Raw genomic sequence first — 17681 nt, 5'->3', positions numbered from 1 at the left:
GTGAGAGTAAAGTGTCTTGCCCAAGAACACAACACAATGTCCCCAGCCAGGGCTCGAACCCGGACCGCTCGATCCGGAGACGAGCGCACTAACCATGAGGCCACTGCACCTCCCCAAACGTTGAAGCTAACCACCATCTTAATTACACAGAAGCGTGGTGGGAGCCCAGAGAAGACTCCCTTATAGAGACGACGGGGGTGCTCGTCGTACCTCTTAGGGGCTAAAAAAGCGGTTTTGATACCTCTTACGGTGTTCAGCCTCAAAAGGTCCACAGCGGGAGCTTCTGAGTTACTTTTTAGAGTATTGAGCCGAAGAAAATATGACAGGAGATTATGTGTTGTTTTAGAATTGGTACCTCTTAGGGGTGAAAAATCTTCAAGCCACACCGACAAAACAGCATACTGGTTAGTCTCCTTCGCAGCCGTTATTAGGGTCGTCACGCAACGCTCCTCCCCACTAACGGCCGTTAGTGGGGAGGAGAGTTGCGTGACGACCCTAATAACGGCTGCGAAGGAGACTACATACTGGTACCTCTCAGGGTTTCTTTTCAAAATTTCCGATGAGTAACCCCGTCCTTTTTATATGGGAGTAATTCTTCGGGGGTGGGGCTAGTCTACCTGTGAATCGAGTACAGTATGGCAGTAGCGAAGATGGACTTTCTCTTTAAAGGGAGCAACTACAAACAACCCACTTACTAAACTGTTTGATTTTTCGTACAGCGTTTATGAACTGCATCTTGTTAGAGTACTGATTGAGCTTGATATCAAGATTAGCATTGGTGCTGTAAGATATTACTGCCATCTGCATCCCGTTCGGACCAAAGTTAGTGAAGCCGTTTGCCAGATCTTTGATGAATTGTTTTTCTTCCTCGAAATCTTTATCTTTGATGCTACCTGATTCGTCCATTAAGATACCCAGTTCACCCTTACAACCTGTAAACAATCAAACCAAAACGCCATGCTTAAACGCTTTTAACTAAACTCGCTCTTTCACATTTTAATGACTACTTATTCTTTGCCATACTTTGAAAATGAGCGTGTTTTGGAATAGATTATAAACTTAGGTCGGTACATAGTTAATCCTAACTGTAGCAACTGGAGGATCGAAATGCACCAATCACATCCCACCTTCGAGATACTGGATGAAGACTAGCAGGGAAGATATGAAAGTCATGTTCATGGAACACATAATTATAAACCCAGGCATCATTATAGATCGTTAGTTACTTACAAGAGACATAGAGAGATTGTACGTCCGGTTTGGGACACGTTGACTGCAGTCCATTGCAGTTGGGTCGATTGATGATAGATTGCGTGACCTTGCTGGTACGCTGGCGTGTCATTTTTCCACAGGTAGAAGACCAACTGCCCCATGAGTTCCAGGAACACGTGACAATGACACAAGGACCTGCCAAGTGCGTCCAATCAAATGTCGAGTATTAATTCGGTTTTAGTGTGAAGGGCTAAGAGTATAGTTTCGTTCTCATCGCTGTCCAGTTCATAGAAATTATTGTCAGTGAGCTGCCACAATGGAATTCTTATTTTCAATTGAGTGGTTAAGGTAAGCCTCTTTCATATACTTTTTCTCGGGGTTGGGGGCAGAAACTCGGAATTAACGACGGTGTAAACTCGGGCGAAGAAGAATAAGGGGGAAGGAAGCAAGATTCCCACGGTGGCAGAAACCAGAAGAAATAGAAACAACTTCGTAACTTTAAGTAATATTTTACAGAGAGGAGCGAGAGCTGGGAGTAGTAAGGAACAGGAAGTGTTAAGCCACCAACTATCTTAATCTGATACAACGTACAGTATTTATCAACTGTGTTATTAGCTTAACATGAATTAGTTTCAACGTTTTAGTACGTTCGTTGCTGGGTAGAAAATGAGAAGGTGATGTTGAAAAACTTGTTTTATGTTACCTCGAGCCACTCGAATAAGGGCAAAAATGCTAAAATGAACTCACAGTTTGTCGTTTTAGTTTCAGTCTCCTGTGCGTCGCACGTGACTTTGAGTCCAGAGCAGCCTCCCTGCCGTTTAATGAAATGTTCGTTGACCTTGGACAATCCCCGGGTACGTTTCATTGCGACTCCGCATGAAGCTGACCATGAACTCCACTGGTTATAGTCACAAGTCACATAACGGCAATTATACGCTGTGAAATAAAAGAGTGTCTCAATGGGTTAAACCGTTAGCCGTAGAGCAATCTAAAGAGTGTTCTCCGTAAAAAAAAAATAGCCGCGAAAGTGAAAGTCCGAAGATCACTTGTCAAGAACTTTTTGTGTCTTGTCTAGTGGCTTGGTAGTACATGGAAAAGACGGCAAGAACTTTATGGTAGGACACATATGGTCGCCGGCTTCCTCTTCGCCACAGAAATGCTAACTACAAACAGTAGTAAATAAAAGCAAACCGCAGGGCGACTACATGGGTGGCCTACCATGAATTATATGTTGAAAAGCTGGGAGACTTAATATTCTCATAATACGGTAATCAAAATAAAGTTTCAACTTTTTAAAACAATGGTAATAGACCAATTTCGATATATTAAAATTCAGCCTAAAACAATAGAACTCAGTACGAGGCTCCGGGGAATAACTACAGAGTCTGTGGGGTTAATTTATTCCCCGGAGCCTCGAGCTGAGGTCTATTGTTTTAGGCTAAATTTTAATATATCGAAATTGGTCTATTAATTTCTAAGGTTTCTGTTAACCGTAAGGAATATAAATTAACCATTAAGGTGGATTTCTACTGTTAACCGTACGTAGACGCATGTAGAGATCGCGAACTTCTTTCAAAAAGTTAAACTCAGTTCAACTTTTCCGCGTTCGTCTGCGTTTACGCAACGGTTCAACCAATGGCATTCTTGGATTTTTTCACGTGACACAGTTCCTGCATATGGACGCCATTTTGTTTTTTGGTTTATTCAGTCACTGGCAATCAATCAATCAATCAATCAATCAATCAATCAATCAATCAATCAATCAGTGAGTCAGTCTGCAATTAATCAGTCGGTCAATCAATTAATTAATCAGTCAGTCAGTAGACCAACTAACCAACCAACCAAACACACAAATTAATAATCAGTCAATCAATTAGTCAGTTATTATTATTAATCAATCAATCAATCAATCAACCAACAATCAATCAATCAATCAAGCAAGCAAGCAATTAAGCAAGTAAGCGAGCAATAAAAATACACTCTTCTACAAGTCTTAACAAAACTTACTCGAACACGACGATGAAGTGATAGAGCCAATCAGAGCCCTTAACTGATCCATATTATTGACTGAGAACACGTGCGTGTTAGCAGGGGAGGAAGCCATGAAGTTCAATTCGTGTTTGTTTGTTTTATGACCCACGCCAATAGAAATGATGTTCACTCTAGATTCTTTCAGCCTCTTGATCGGGTCCATCAAAGTCTTCATTCCTCCTGTGCTTTCTCCGTCTGTGATAATAACTAATACCTGGAGTTGAAAAAGAAATAAGTATAACTATTACATCTGATTTAAAGCAGTTACAAACACTAGAATGAAGGTGTTACCTTGGCAACATTTGCACGTGCACCTTTGCCAGAACTAAACAGTTGAGAGTAAGCCAGCTTCAATGCGGTTCCAGTATGGGTCCATCCACCTACAAACCATAAGACACTTAGATCTTTTAATTAAAAGATCGAAGTTAAGTAGTGTTAAAATTCTCCTTGCTAGTATTCATATTTTTCTCTTAATGCTGATTTGGAGAACTTAGGGTCACATCTCAGAACATCTCATAACTATTTGGTGATTTTCGTTTTTCAGGAAATTATTAGATTATAACCTAGAAATCCAAGAGTTAAAGTTGAAAAAGGAGGAAGAAAAATAAGGAAGGAAACAAAATAGAATCAAGTTTCTGGTAACAGACTACTCACATTTACTTCCTTATCAATTAGTTTTCTTTTCTAATGTAGTGTCGGTCATACACAATGCGCACTTGACTCCTTTTGCCATTATCAAGAAAAGGGTTGAAATTACAAAGTTACAATTGTAGAGGTGGGCCTCTTTAAGTACAAATAGTTCCTTTAACACTGTTATACCGTGATATCGTATTGCACTGACTCCGCGTTGAAAGGAAGCAAGATCGCGGTATCGATTGAGAGCGATATCCAGCTGTGATCCTGTGCTGTAGGTGACGACGCCAAACTGCGCGGCACTGGGACCGAACTGGAAATGACCAGCCAAGGCCTTGACAAAGTTCTTCTCTTTCTCAAATTCTTTATTATGGACGCTGCCAGACTCGTCCATTAATATACCCACGTCAACCTTGCAAACTGCAAAGGATTCATCTCAGTTAACTGCAGAGTAAGCTGACTCTTTTGCCGTATCATCAGTAAATTAAGTAAATGTTTTTGATATATCAAAAACCAGAGACCATGTATTACCACATTCCAAACAAAGAAAAGAGAGCTGAACATACGACGCGGAGCGGAGCATTTTTGACGAGCTTCGAGATGTTTGGAAATGTCGTAAAACTCTTTTAATTCTTGAGTGTTTGGTATATCTTCACGATCGAAATTGATACTAAGGAGTTTATAGAGAAATAAAATCGTGAACATCAAGGATGCGGTTTTGACTCCCTTTGAGGAAACATGCTGAGTTACTCATAGATTTACATTTGACAAACAAGTTTATCTCACATCAACTTCAAGAAATTGCGGCTTCAGTTTGAATGCTCATTTTGAACGCTCATTTTGACGGAATCAGTTACTCAAGTTATGTTCAAGACCATTTTCGTATTCTCGGCATTGAACTGGAACTGGCTTGCAACTGAGACCAATGCGGGGAGTCTTTTCAAATGCAAATTAAATTTTTCTCCTATTAATGTATTCCCCCGCATCAGACTCCACTGCAAGCTAGTTCCAGTCCAATACCGAGAATACGAAAATAGCCAATTATAATGATTTTTTTCACGAATTATTTTTCATTCAATTTTGGTCACACTAGGACAATTTTCTTCCTTGACTAGAAGCAGTCCACGTCAAGCATGGTTAAGTACAAAAGATAAGAACACAATCATAAATGTCAGAAATAAATACTGAATTATTAGTCGTCTTGGCAACAGTACATATAGAGACTCAAGGTGATCATAAATTGTTGCTTGTTGCTGTTAAATGGGCACAAGTTTCATAAAATAAACCTGACTTACCCTTCAGGCATCCATACAGCTCCATTCTCATTGCGATATGCCCTTGCCATGTCTTGGGATGGAGGCGAAGAAAACGAGCCTCAATGCTGGGTGAAATGTTATGTTTAACCACAGAGTTTTTGTCTCTATTTCCGGCGAATACCTACAAAGGTGAAAGAACATGAATCTTTTCCCTTGAAAACTAAAACTAAAACAGTTTGCTTTAAAAATGAATTCTAGAAGGGTCATGATTCACGTGCTAAATGCGTTTTTCAGCTCGCATTGTTCACCTTTGACTCGTCACGCATTCCTCCTCAATGTGACGAGCCAAACTCGTCACGCATTCCTCCCTAACGTGACGAGCCAAACGAGCGTCTGTGCAGGACGTTCCTTCGCAACATAAACTGACAGATATAAATTAAAACTGTTGCAAGTCTTATAGATCTTCTAAGTAATTTAAGGCATTTTCTTCAAACCTTTTGTTGTCCGCCGACGCTGTAGGGAGAGTACTTTTTGCCGTCTTCGCTGAAGGTTAGAGTGTAACTTTTAACCCATTGATTATAATTAGCTCTTCCTTGTGTCGCCAAAGCGGTGACTTGCACCGGACGGTAAAATGAGACCTTAAAAACAAGATGACAACTGCATTTTTAATGAATGAAAAGCGCTGATTTGATGAAATACAATAGCACCCTCTTTGATAAATTACTGTCAATGGCTCGCACTGCACACTGCTTTCCGTGTTGTGAACCACCGTGTAGTCAAACAAAAGCTACAATCAACACCTTCCTGTTATCTCACAAACTCTACTGGCTTTTCTCAAATAAACTCATGAAAATGTATTAAATACGAAGAGGAATTGAGTTAGAAAATGCACCTTTTTCGCAGGAAATTGAAGAATGCCAATTCTTGCTAACCGTGTATTAATCAAATATTTACAAACACACGAGGTGTCGATATCTCTTCCCCGGGGGGGGGGGGGAATACTCCCTTATATGGGCTATATAGGTATGTGCGGCCCCAAAGGGTATGGTTTTTCAGCCGTTTTGGTCATAAATAGGGTATCGATTTTAGCTGGTTTTGGCCATTTTGGTCATAAATAGGGTATGGTTTTTACACTCTAGCCTTAATATGGGTTAATGATTTTAAGAAGAAGCCACTTTTTCATCATTATCGAAAAGAAAAACAAAAAAAGCCCTTCACAAACTATCTTTACGGTAATTTAACTTTGGTCTGAACTAGGGAACTAATTATAACGCAGGTCTGAAACAGGGTTTTGATTTAATGGTCAGGTCATAAATAGGGTTTCGATTTTTTGGTCAGGTCATAAATAGGCTAGGGAATATCGCAGATTTTGGTCATAAAAAGGGTAAGGGTTTTGGGAACCGGGCCGCACAACTCCACCCAATTTTTCTGGGAGTACCCCCCCCCCCGGATCTCTGCCAAGTGCAAATTTTCGCGCCAAAAACGCGGCTGCGGGGCAACAAGCGCCAAGTCTCGCACAAGTGTCAAATCAAGTGTGGTTTCATATTGTCTTCAAAACAATTTAAAACCGATGCGATTTTGGTGCTTTTTAGGCGAAATTCAACCCAAGAAAAAGGAATGAGAGCTTTTAAGGTAAGATAATAAGACTTTTAATCCAAAATAATTCATTTTTAAACTATAAACAATCGAGATAGCGTAACCAAATGGGGACATAGTTGCTGGCATGTGTTTGACTCGCTGAAATCATGGCGACCAAACTCCCCCGATTTGAAAATATGGTTTGTGAGATTGCAGATACAACAGCAAATTTACAGCTTTTCATATTTTTTCAAAAATATGTCAATTCAACGTTTGGCCAAAACTGAAGAAAGACGTTAGTTATCTCTTTCGCAAAGGGGGAAATTGTTCAAGAACATCCGCACATTTTCACTGACATTTTGCGTGTAGTTTCAGCTTATTCAGTTAGTCTGTTGTAAAACGGTAATTGAAAGCAATACTAAGTTGTATAAGAGGTTATTATTTTTGGTATTTCTAACATACTTCTAGTTGTATTGAATATTATTCTGTTCCGAGAAAAAAGCACGCCTAGCTAATCTGTAGACCCGAAGACCGTGTCTAAAACTTTTGCAGCAAATGTTTTTAGTCATGTTACTTTTTAAGGTTGGGGCAAACTACATGAAGATAACGTTCGCATTTCTTTTCAAATAATTCTGTGCTTTAGGGGTCTGTTTCGATATAATTACACAAACCTTCCTTCAGTTGTACAAGACGTCATTTCCAAACTTGTGCATAAAGTTTACATGTAAACATTCTCCTATATGGAGGTGTCGGCCTACGGTTCACGTCTACGTTTCAGATAATTAACTCATCCAGCTAGTAAATGATTAGTCTAACTCTCGAAATTAAGAGTTTTGTTAAGTTTTGAAAGTATATCAGCTTTGGCTCGTAGGATTTAAGTTTAATAATCTGTGACCAAACCGACAAAGTACACTAAGTCGCAAGAAAAGCCATTCAATGCAACTCTACAGGCTGCAGGTTTCCCGCGACGGAAATGATTGAAAAATCACTTGGACTGAACAGTTACTACAGCAATGTACTAACAGATTTACGTTCGAAATAAAAAAAAACATAGACTTTGAATTTGAAAATATTTTATAAAAGGAAAGAAGAAGAAGAAGAAGAAGAAGAAGAAGAAGAAGAAGAAGAAGAAGAAGAAGAAGAAGAAAAACATACAATTATTGAACTTTCGGTGGTGTTGCTTTGGCAAGTGGTGAAACTGGACAACCGCCGACTCTGCTGCACACAGCCTGCCGGCACGTCAACTCGCATGGAAATTTATTCTCAATCAAGAGGAAAGAAGATTTCAGGGTTTATAGATGTCACACTCACAAAATGTCTGCATTGCTAATAATGGGATTTCAAGTAAGGAGTCATCCCAGGTCGACGTGAAAAGGGATGATTTCGGTTTTCGATTTACTGCTATCAACCAACTATCTTTCTCCCTAACCTCAATCCATTGGTAAACATTGCTGGTCTTTGCTATCCACGCACCAGGGTAACTGTATTGCTTTGGCATGTGTAGTCTTCCTCTCCATGCAGCATGTGTTCTGCTCCAAATGGATGAAGCTCTCATTTGCTTGTTTTCCACCCAACCGCTTTGTAGACCAAGAGGCTTGTCACAACCTGTATTGCACAAAGGAAAAATAGAATAAAACATTGAATTATTTTTGCGTCGAACTCTTCCCTGCCAAACGAGGCTTTAACCATTCACCGCGTTAAAGAAACAGTTGATTGTAAGATCTGATTAGATACCAAATGCATAAGAAATCACTGTAAGGGTTCACAGGTTACTGGAGTAACCAAAATTGGTGCCGCGGTAGGGATAGAGAATTATATCTCTCCTGATCCTCAGACCCTTTCTCTCACAAAGCCTCTTTTAATGTAAGTTTGTGAATGGATAGCGATTTTTTTGTTGCTGGGGGCAACCCTACGGGTGGAGTAGCGTTCCCTCAAGGGGGCAGTAGAAATGCTTCTAATCGGTTCATGTTACGGAAATAAGTGCCTCTAGCTTTGAAAATTTAAGGAGGCACTGAACACTATTTATAGAATTTCTATAAACTTTGCCAAAAGCTGCGTCGGTACTGCTGCTCTGATACAATGATTGTAGCATCAACTGATAAAGAGCGGTTATAATGACCTATCAAAATCTAAGTCTTGGAAAGTGCTGGGAACTGTTAGAGCCACCTTTTAAAGTATCTAACTTCAGGTTGAACGTATATAGACAATGACATTAAAAACAGCAAATCATTGTCCTTCTTTAAGGCAAAGCTTAAAACTTCGTAAATAATGCCCTATCTAATTGTTAAATTATCTTAAAATTAGTTTTATATTGTAATACCAATTTTTTTTTATCTCTTGTCTTCTTTTTAATTGTTGTTATGATTTGCAGGGCCCCACTGAAAACCGCCAAGGCGAGTGGGCTCCCTGGATAAATATTATTATTATTATTATCATTATTATTATTATTGTATTATTATTATATTATTATTATTTTACATATGAGAGTTCAATTTGCGATAAGGTTGAAAAACGACTTACTTCCACCAGCTGATGGTTTCTCTCCAAAGTAAGTCATGTGTCTCCTACAGTAGAGGCCGCCAGCATTTCGATATTTTGAACCAATCCATTTAGCATTCGTTGGCAATCTATTGACTCTTAACTGACCGCTGTTACCGCCGTGAATTGTGGCCGCTGACCAATTGCTGTCGTCAAATCCGGTAGTATGCCAGTTTCTTATCGCTTGAGTTGTGCACTTCCATTTGTTGTCAGTTACGATGCCGTTTGCGAACGAAGCGATGAGTCCTGCAGCGCCGCCACTGTTTTTCACATAGATGGCAACGACTTGAAGATTTTCAGGGAAGTAGAAGCTGTAAGAAAATTTTTAAATTTGTTTCAGACTGAAGAACAGCATCGAAAGTAAGCACAACTAAACATATTGAGAAGCAGACCTCAGGACATGCAACTTTTACCTGAAGTGAAACTCAAAAGCAATGGCCATTTCTTCATTACAGATCCCTACACAAGTTATTTTGGAGGCAGTGGCCTCATGGTTAGCGCGCTCGTCTCCGGATCGAGCGGTCCGGGTTCACGCCCTAGCCGGGAACATTGTGTTGTGTTTTTGAGCAAGACACTTTACTCTCACGGTGCCTCTCTACACAGGTGTTCAAAAGAGTACCGGCGAATTTGAATTTAATGCTGGGGGTAACCCTGCGATAGACTAGCATCCTATCCGGGTGGAGGAGAAATACTCTTAGTCGCCTCATGCTATATGGCCTGATGGGCCACTTGGTTCGTGTGCAAGACCTTTCCTTTACACAAGTTATTTTATTACCTCACAGGAACATCCCATCTTCCATTGTCCCTTCCTAGGTATCTTCCATTGGCGTAGACCCATGCCTGATCATCTCCAGTAATCAAACCTTCCATTCCTGTTAACATCACACGCGAAGATTTGTTATATTCACTAAATCCTTCTTTGTACTATACAGAAAAAAATCACGACCACTCTGCTGGTCCGACTACGTTGCTACAGCTTTCCTTACTCAAACGCAAAGATAAACGCGATGGTCATTGGACGCAGATGCCATTATGTCTTTGCTCAACAGCTTTCGACCCAAAAATGAAACTTTAAGAGTGCGTAATGAGCTACCTACCACGAGCGGGAGAATTTTCCCATTTCAACTCCCGCGTCCGCCCCCTGCCTGCCCCGTCTTTCCCGCTCGTAACAACAATCTCCTTTTCACTTGAAACGTTCTCCAGAACGCTCCAATTCACTTTAGATAATACACATTGAAGTATGCCTAAGTCGCAAATAGTTAAATTGCAACGTGTGCAGAATGCTGCGGCTAGACTTGTGCTGAACCTAAGAAAGTACCTGCATATTACTCCCGTGCTTTGTATGAACTTCATTGGTTACCAGTACAACATCGTGTTCATTTTAAGATCTTAATTTTTTTTTATGGATTTGCGACAAGTATATCATAGAATTAATTACCATTATGCCTAGATCTATATATAATTTTAGATCAAATCAAAGTTTATTGTTAGACCCTAATAAAGGGAAAATGTTTGTCACTTTAGGTGATAGATCTTTCTCTGCTGCTGCTCCATATTTATGGAGGAGTTTGCCGGCTGAATTACGTGATATTCAGTCATTAGCTATTTCTAAATGTAAGCTGAAAACTTATTTATTTCGTATAGCTTTTAAAGCGTATCTTGCTTGATATTCACACTTATTTAGTATTACTAATTAAGTTTATTATCATTATTATAAATATTCTATTTTATTAATATACATGTAATTAGTTTTACAAATTTGAATTTTATTGTAGTATTTTAAGTTGTAAAGCGCTGTTGATCAGTAAATGTAAATAGTGCTCTAGAAGTTATTAAATTATTATTATTATTATTATTATTATTATGCGTTCCTCCCTTACACGTCAACTTAAGTAAAACACTCTCTATTATCAAAAGTTGTTTTTATCAAGGAGAGAACAGGCCAAGAACGAAAGTGAAAATGTATCCCTACTGCGCAATATGTTAAGCTGTTTGCTGAAAAAAATAGTTAAGCCTTCAATTTGAGTAAAATGTTTTCTGTTCTCGTAAGTTTCTCAACAATCGAGTCAAGGATTATGGCATTTAAAATCGACTGCTATGCCCGTTACATTCTACCAGAGGGGTTGATGGCCTCTGTTTTGCATAGGTTAAGGAGAGTACCTCTGCAGTATCCATATTTTCTATCGTCGTCATAGCTTGGCGATAGAGAGCACCAACGACTGTTAGCCCTGGCTGTGACGCATGAGTCGTACGTTTTTCCTTTGTAAACAAAAGGAAACACGCAACACTTGTTGTCTTTTGTTTTCATCCTGCACATGGCTGAGAAAAAAAATGGAAAAAAGGATCGCAAGATTTAGTGACGCAAAAAACTCAGCTTTTTATACGCAATGCTAAGACTTCCCTATTTTCTGAGTAGGACAACCAAAAGAGTGTATCACTACTTAGGAAATACTCTCGCTATTTTATTAGATACGCCTATCAAATGCATATCGCGTCATTTGCCTGATTTGAGAATATTTTGGCTCTATGCTTGGCATATTTTAAGCATGCTTGAGATACAAAAACGTCTAAAATATCTGTAAAATAGAAAATGGAGCTATTTAGCGTCAAAGAGCTATTTAACGAGCAGACCAGTAGCCCGAAGTTTCTAAGTTTCGTCTTCTTAAATAGAATTATCAATGCTTCGTTGTTGTTTTTAATAGTAAGACAATTATTCCACCCCCACTTATGGGTATGAAATAATTATGCTATCTACTATCTAACATCGTACGCTAAGAGAAGATCAAGGATAAGAGAGTTAATCCCATATAGGCCCAACCTCGTTCCCAGGGTCTTTTCCCTGGCTTGGGGGTGGACCCTGGGAACGAGGTTGATATAGGCCTTATCCTCAATTAAGGTAATCTCTTTCACGTTATTTTTAGATATGGTATCCAGTCCTCCCGCGAATAATGTTACCGCGCGCGTTTTGTGAATGTTTTCGTGGAGGATGAAAATACGTGTGAAGCCGCTTGGGCTGTCCACGTGAGTAAGATTCGCATCACAGGATTGGCTATTTCCAGACCCTCCTGCGATTTCTGAAGCCACGAGTAAGGCCTATATAGAAGAGATTAAGTCTCTTGCCCTTCATGCTCTCCTGCCTACGCGCTTCCGCGGAATAATTATTTTATTAACATTGCACAATCTTGGTCAACGCGTACGGCCAAAACCCAGTTCTTGTAAATAAAGCTTGTAGCAATGCTGTATTTCCCACACTTTCAAAATATAGCTGCACGTTTTCAATTCTTTTTTGATGAAAATTGAGAGGGTTGGCGAGTTCGTTATATTAGGTTAGGTTTCACTGTAAATTTGCTTAATTTATTTATCAGACAGGTCATTGTTTAGTCCCTGGTCAAATAAGTTTGACCGTGCTATTAATTGTGAAACCTAGATTGGAAAAAAAGTACCAATTACCTAGGCTCTCTAAGCTAGACAGTGAGTACTTCTTAAGTGTGATACTAAGCAACACTTGGTCGCCTGAAACAATTTTCTTTCTTGCCAGACACGCGAAGCTGTTGGTGCGATTTCTAACTAAAACATTTTAATCACAAAATAAAACAATACAATAGGCAATTATAAAGATGAAACCTGAAACCTGAATGATTATTGCTATTTTGTGCCAATCAATCAGTCAATCAATCAACCAATGAATGAATGAATGAATGAGTGAATTAATCAATCAATCAATCAATCAATCAATCAATCAATCAATCAATCAATCAATCACTAGTACATTTCAACCTTAATTGTTAACCTGGACTGGGCTCATTCAGAGGGTCTTCAGATGAAACTATTGAGCTGCACTTCCATATGATACCGTTGTTATACTGTTCAAGCTGGTTCTAACTTTCAAGTCTGTGATATTACCATTCAATGCATATGAAAGCTATTGAGCAGTACTTTCATATGATACTCTTTATTATGCTGTACAAGGTGGTTCTAAGTTTTATGTCTGTGGATGAAACTCTAGTGTGTGACCATTCAAATAAAAGCTATTGAGCGGTACTTTCATGTGATACTCTACCATTTTTTGCATCTGTGGAAGACGTCCTTGTACTCCTGGGAGTATCATAGTTTCATATTCAGGACGTCCGACGTGTTATCAGTATTATTCCTCGATAGTCTAAGGACTGACAAGCTCCTTTTAAGTTCATAGATGGCGAATTTTGAAAAACGTTACTTCCATTTTTCAAGGTTGTCGTCGTTCATAAATTACAATGCTTCGAGTTCAGCCATACCTTGTTGTTTTTAGCGAATCATGACCTCTTTAGCATTTTTCGTCCTTGGTTAATTGTGATTTTAAATTTATTTCTATTTCTAAAGCCACAACGCAGTTCCTTTAATTTGTTGCCTTACAGTAGTCCTGATTTTTTAGCCTTACATAGTGCGGCACAGGTTAAAATTCAGATTACTTTAAAGACAATAAAGAAAATGAATCACAGTTGAAAATCTCTATCTGTGCCTTTTACGAAATTTCAGTTACCATTTTACCATGATAGCGAAGGGTTAGCAGTGATCTTACAAAATAATGTTTGAGCAGAAAACGAGAAAATATGGTAGAATTATCAATTTGTCTTTGTTTAGATTGTATCTTGCCCGACATTTTATTTACACTGTCCACATGAACATTTACACGGATAGCAAAGCATCGAAACAAAAAGAAGGTAAAATTATTAACAGGAATATACCTACCTCCATCTCCAGCTTCTGTCAAACTGTTAAAAGGAAAAAATATATGAAAAATTGTCAAATTATTCAATTCGAGAAAAGGAACGAACAAATCTGAAAGACCTACAGTGAAACGTATTTAAGAAATCAGAGCTATGCTTTGTTCAAACTAGCGAGAACAAAAGAACTATTAAGAACTCGGCCACCATGCATTTAATTTTATCAAATAAACTCTATTTTACGAGATATATATACATCGCCTTCTCTCGACTAAGCTATTTCAGCGTCGAGAAATCTGTTCTATGGTATCAAGACGAGAAATTTTCGTAACAGTACATGAAAATCGATGCAAAATACGCTGTATAAAAGAAATTTGTGAAACCTTAAAAGCAATAGGTTTCTTTAACGAATAAAATCAATGCATGATTCATGAAGTATGCTAGCAGCCTTACAATATGTGACTTTATCCATTTTCTTCGTAAAACTTAACTATGTTCAGTGCTCTAGGTGCCAACTTAAAAGCATCATAAAATATGTCTCCTAAAGAATATCCTTAACATTCTAGTGTTTCAAGTAGGTTTTTTCCTTCGAAAAGTTATAATTTTGGAATGCTGTATATTGAAATAGAACGCTCCTTCGTAGCTCTAATTTTGTCTTTTTAGATAAAACTTTCTATACGCGAACGCAATTATCTTCGCAGCGGCTATGCGCCGTTGGTTAAGTGAAAAACTGTTATTAAAAGAGAAATTTGTTTTTTAAGAGAAAGTCATGATCTTATATTTTGTACTTACCAGTGGTTCCACGCAGTAAAGAAAAACAAGATTAATACAATATTGGGCATGTTGACTGCATCAGAGTTGAAATAACTCATGAGAGAGAAGAGAGAGAAGAATTGACTGTCCAACCGCGATCGGGCCTAATGCGTGGAAGTTAATTTACGGGTGAGTTACACACAAATAGCAAACCAATTACATGTGGAAGAGATTTAAATCCGATAAAAATGGCTGTTTGTTTAGTTTGCTTGGTAACAATTGCGTTTGTTGTTCTATTCATTTCATGTTGAAATTGGCCGGAGAATAATTTGGGCATGTTGGCTTTGCGCAACAGTTGTCCCGCCATTTGTTTGAATAAAACTGCTATCCTACTGCAAAAGCAGTTTTATTCAAACACAGCTCGAGACGGCTGTATAAATTGTCCTAGTGAACTGGCTTGTAAGGTCGAATTGAATTTAACAAAGCCGTGCTGGAGGTCTTTTGTTTCAGCTTATTTGTCGGATATTTGGTAACTTAGTTTCGCCATTTGAAATTAACTACTAAACTCATTCTTAGTGACAAGCGCGCGGTAAATATTGAGTTTTTGTTTAGTCTTGGTTTTCAAAGATACTGAGTAAATAAGGTGATATGAAAAAATGGAAATATTGAATATGTACATGACATACATACGTGTGACTATTCTTCGACACAAAAAAGTCTTCCCACCGCATGTTTAAAATTCTAAAGAGTGATTTGACTTCTCAGCAGATTAGTTTCATTAATTATCGAAGTACTCTTTTGTGATCATAAAGATCTAATGAAATCGAGCCGTTTTCAGTTAGAACTTCTTTATTTTTCAAATTGAAGTGTTTCATTGTCAGCATGTAAATATTAAGCAACCCAGAAAAATCTTAATCGCTCATACAATATTGCCATTAAAAAACATAATGAACTTTTTCTCTGTATTACAATTTCGATCATTGAAACTAAACTGAAATTTAGAATTTATTTTTTGGTTAACTATGCCAATAAGGTCATATGTCAATCAACGCAATAGGGAAAGAGTTATTAGCTTTTATCAGAAGAATAAACATCGGCAACTGCTGCTATCCATTGAAAAAAGAGGACAAACAAAAATATTCTATCAACTCTAGATAGAATCGTTAGTATTGTTAGATTAGTTAGATTTATTTAATATTATTTCTTGTAAACCTAGCTCATTAATTGAGCCTAAGACTTCCAGAGAGTTTTAATAAACTACAACTACTATAGAAAGCCTGAGTTAAACTAAAAAAGATCGTCAATTGAATCAGATATATACTACATGTATGAAGCACGGACTTGGCAGATGTTAGAGTTTCCGCAATAAAATACATTCTCTAAAAATTCAAAATAATTTTCAACGAAGAGCAGATAGATATTATATCAGTGATTTCAACTTAATCTAGCAACTAATAGTTGATTAAAACGGTGTACATCAAGAAACAAATAAAGCCAAAGGTCATTCCCAATTTAATTTTGCGCGCGCTTTTCTTTTAAGTTTCTTAGAACTTCGTCACTAAGTATTAGAATGGTTTATGAATTATTTCATTAGGCTTTTAATTGAGAATTTAACACCTCACCTCCGCCACTAAAACAGCAATTTTTATTTTGACAACATATTGTTTTCTTTTACCTTTGCAGTTAAAAATTGACTACCTTACAGTATTTATTCAGCTTTACTGTGCGAAAACAAACTTGTATATTAACTTAGTAGCCAAGCGCAAGGGTCGATATTCACCCAGTAAGGTCCTGAGCAAGTCTGGTTAATAAGATATTTATTACATAACTTAAAATGGTTTTAAGAAAAGAGAATCCAATGATGACGGGCTGGAAAAACATCATAATCTTCAGCCGCGAATTTCTCATTGAAAAGGGACGTTTACAACCGCCTACCTCTTCCTTCTTAAGGAAGAAGAATAAGTTGGTACTAAAAAGAAAATACTTTCCATGTTAATTCTTTACAAAAGTGAGCCATCAAACTACAAAAGCATTTTGTACAGTGCTCAGTCCAGCAAAAAAGAAAATATTGGACAAGCACCAGACCAGTCGGATTGACTGATTTTAGTCGTGAAATATGTTAGTCGTGTAATAAAGAAAGAAAATGGCAACTTAAGAGCTAATTATTAAATGGTACTCGCAGCTTATGACAATAGTTCTTGAACAATTTAAGATGGAATCCACCAGAAGTTCGAGTAACGAGTGGACAAAAACCAAGTACCAAGATAATTTACATCGTATTACAAACTTCTGTACGACTGTTTTAAATGTCTTCTCAAAAAAAAATCATTCCTAGCGACACCAAACGTCGAAAACGAATGTTGAACTTCGTATGAAACGCTTGAAAGTACTGGTGAAATGAAACCGATGATGAAATTTTGCCTGTGTTAGCACAAGTTCTCTGAACTTTGAAATTCATTTTCTCTCGTTCCCATGGAAAATTGTTTTCAGTGTTATTTCAGGCAATTATTTATGTATTTAACTTTAAGAAAATGTAAAAATGACTGTAAAATACTTAAAGTTATTCTGGTACCAGATTTTTGTCCAATAAAACCTGAAATTCCTCGATTTTCCATCGGATTTCGTCTTAAAACCCAAGAGTTGCTCGTTGTGATAGTCGGGTTATATGAGTGTGCTGGAGAAGTACTAGGTTAATTACGTCTATTGCTAAGTCTTGTGCGATCGTGCTCATTCAACTCTACAACACATGAACAGTAGATCCGGGCTAGTTCACAATTAAATTTATAGTGAGCTCAAACTGGCCACTCATCACGCGCCAAACTGCTAAAACATTTATGCTTTGTATGTACATGTATACGCCGGGTGAAACAAACTCGAAACTTAACGTTTTTCTGCATCGCCGGCCATATGCTTAGCAAGCAAACTTAATGCGCGCGGCATTTTTTAAACTATATAGTAAGTATCTGTATGGGGATAT

At 38.0% G+C, this 17681-nt stretch overlaps 1 protein-coding gene across 2 annotated transcripts in view; it reads right to left on the bottom strand.

Moving 5' to 3' along the window:
- The window catches only part of LOC110048050 (uncharacterized), a 66476-nt gene extending 51550 nt beyond the window's left edge, over positions 1–14926 (bottom strand). For both annotated transcript variants that reach the window (XM_089287414.1, XM_089287413.1), the window contains exons 1-14: positions 14744–14926; positions 13977–13999; positions 11409–11567; positions 10024–10120; positions 9231–9559; positions 8140–8315; positions 5627–5770; positions 5172–5313; positions 4063–4296; positions 3535–3623; positions 3220–3457; positions 1960–2148; positions 1231–1407; positions 696–932 (exon numbers count right to left, since the gene is read on the bottom strand). In XM_089287414.1, the coding sequence (XP_089143540.1) occupies positions 696–932; positions 1231–1407; positions 1960–2148; positions 3220–3457; positions 3535–3623; positions 4063–4296; positions 5172–5313; positions 5627–5770; positions 8140–8315; positions 9231–9559; positions 10024–10120; positions 11409–11567; positions 13977–13999; positions 14744–14823 (2314 nt within the window). In that variant the 5' untranslated portion in view covers positions 14824–14926. The remainder of the gene's footprint in view (positions 1–695; positions 933–1230; positions 1408–1959; positions 2149–3219; positions 3458–3534; positions 3624–4062; positions 4297–5171; positions 5314–5626; positions 5771–8139; positions 8316–9230; positions 9560–10023; positions 10121–11408; positions 11568–13976; positions 14000–14743) is intronic.
- Between the last annotated feature and the right edge of the window lie 2755 nt (positions 14927–17681).

This window comes from Orbicella faveolata, unplaced genomic scaffold (assembly GCF_042242905.1).
Source record: "Orbicella faveolata isolate gen_17 unplaced genomic scaffold, um_ofav_v1 contig_14, whole genome shotgun sequence".
NCBI lineage: Eukaryota > Metazoa > Cnidaria > Anthozoa > Scleractinia > Merulinidae > Orbicella > Orbicella faveolata.
The sequence above is the reverse complement of the archived record's forward strand: the minus strand, read 5'-3'. Positions and strand labels throughout refer to the sequence as shown.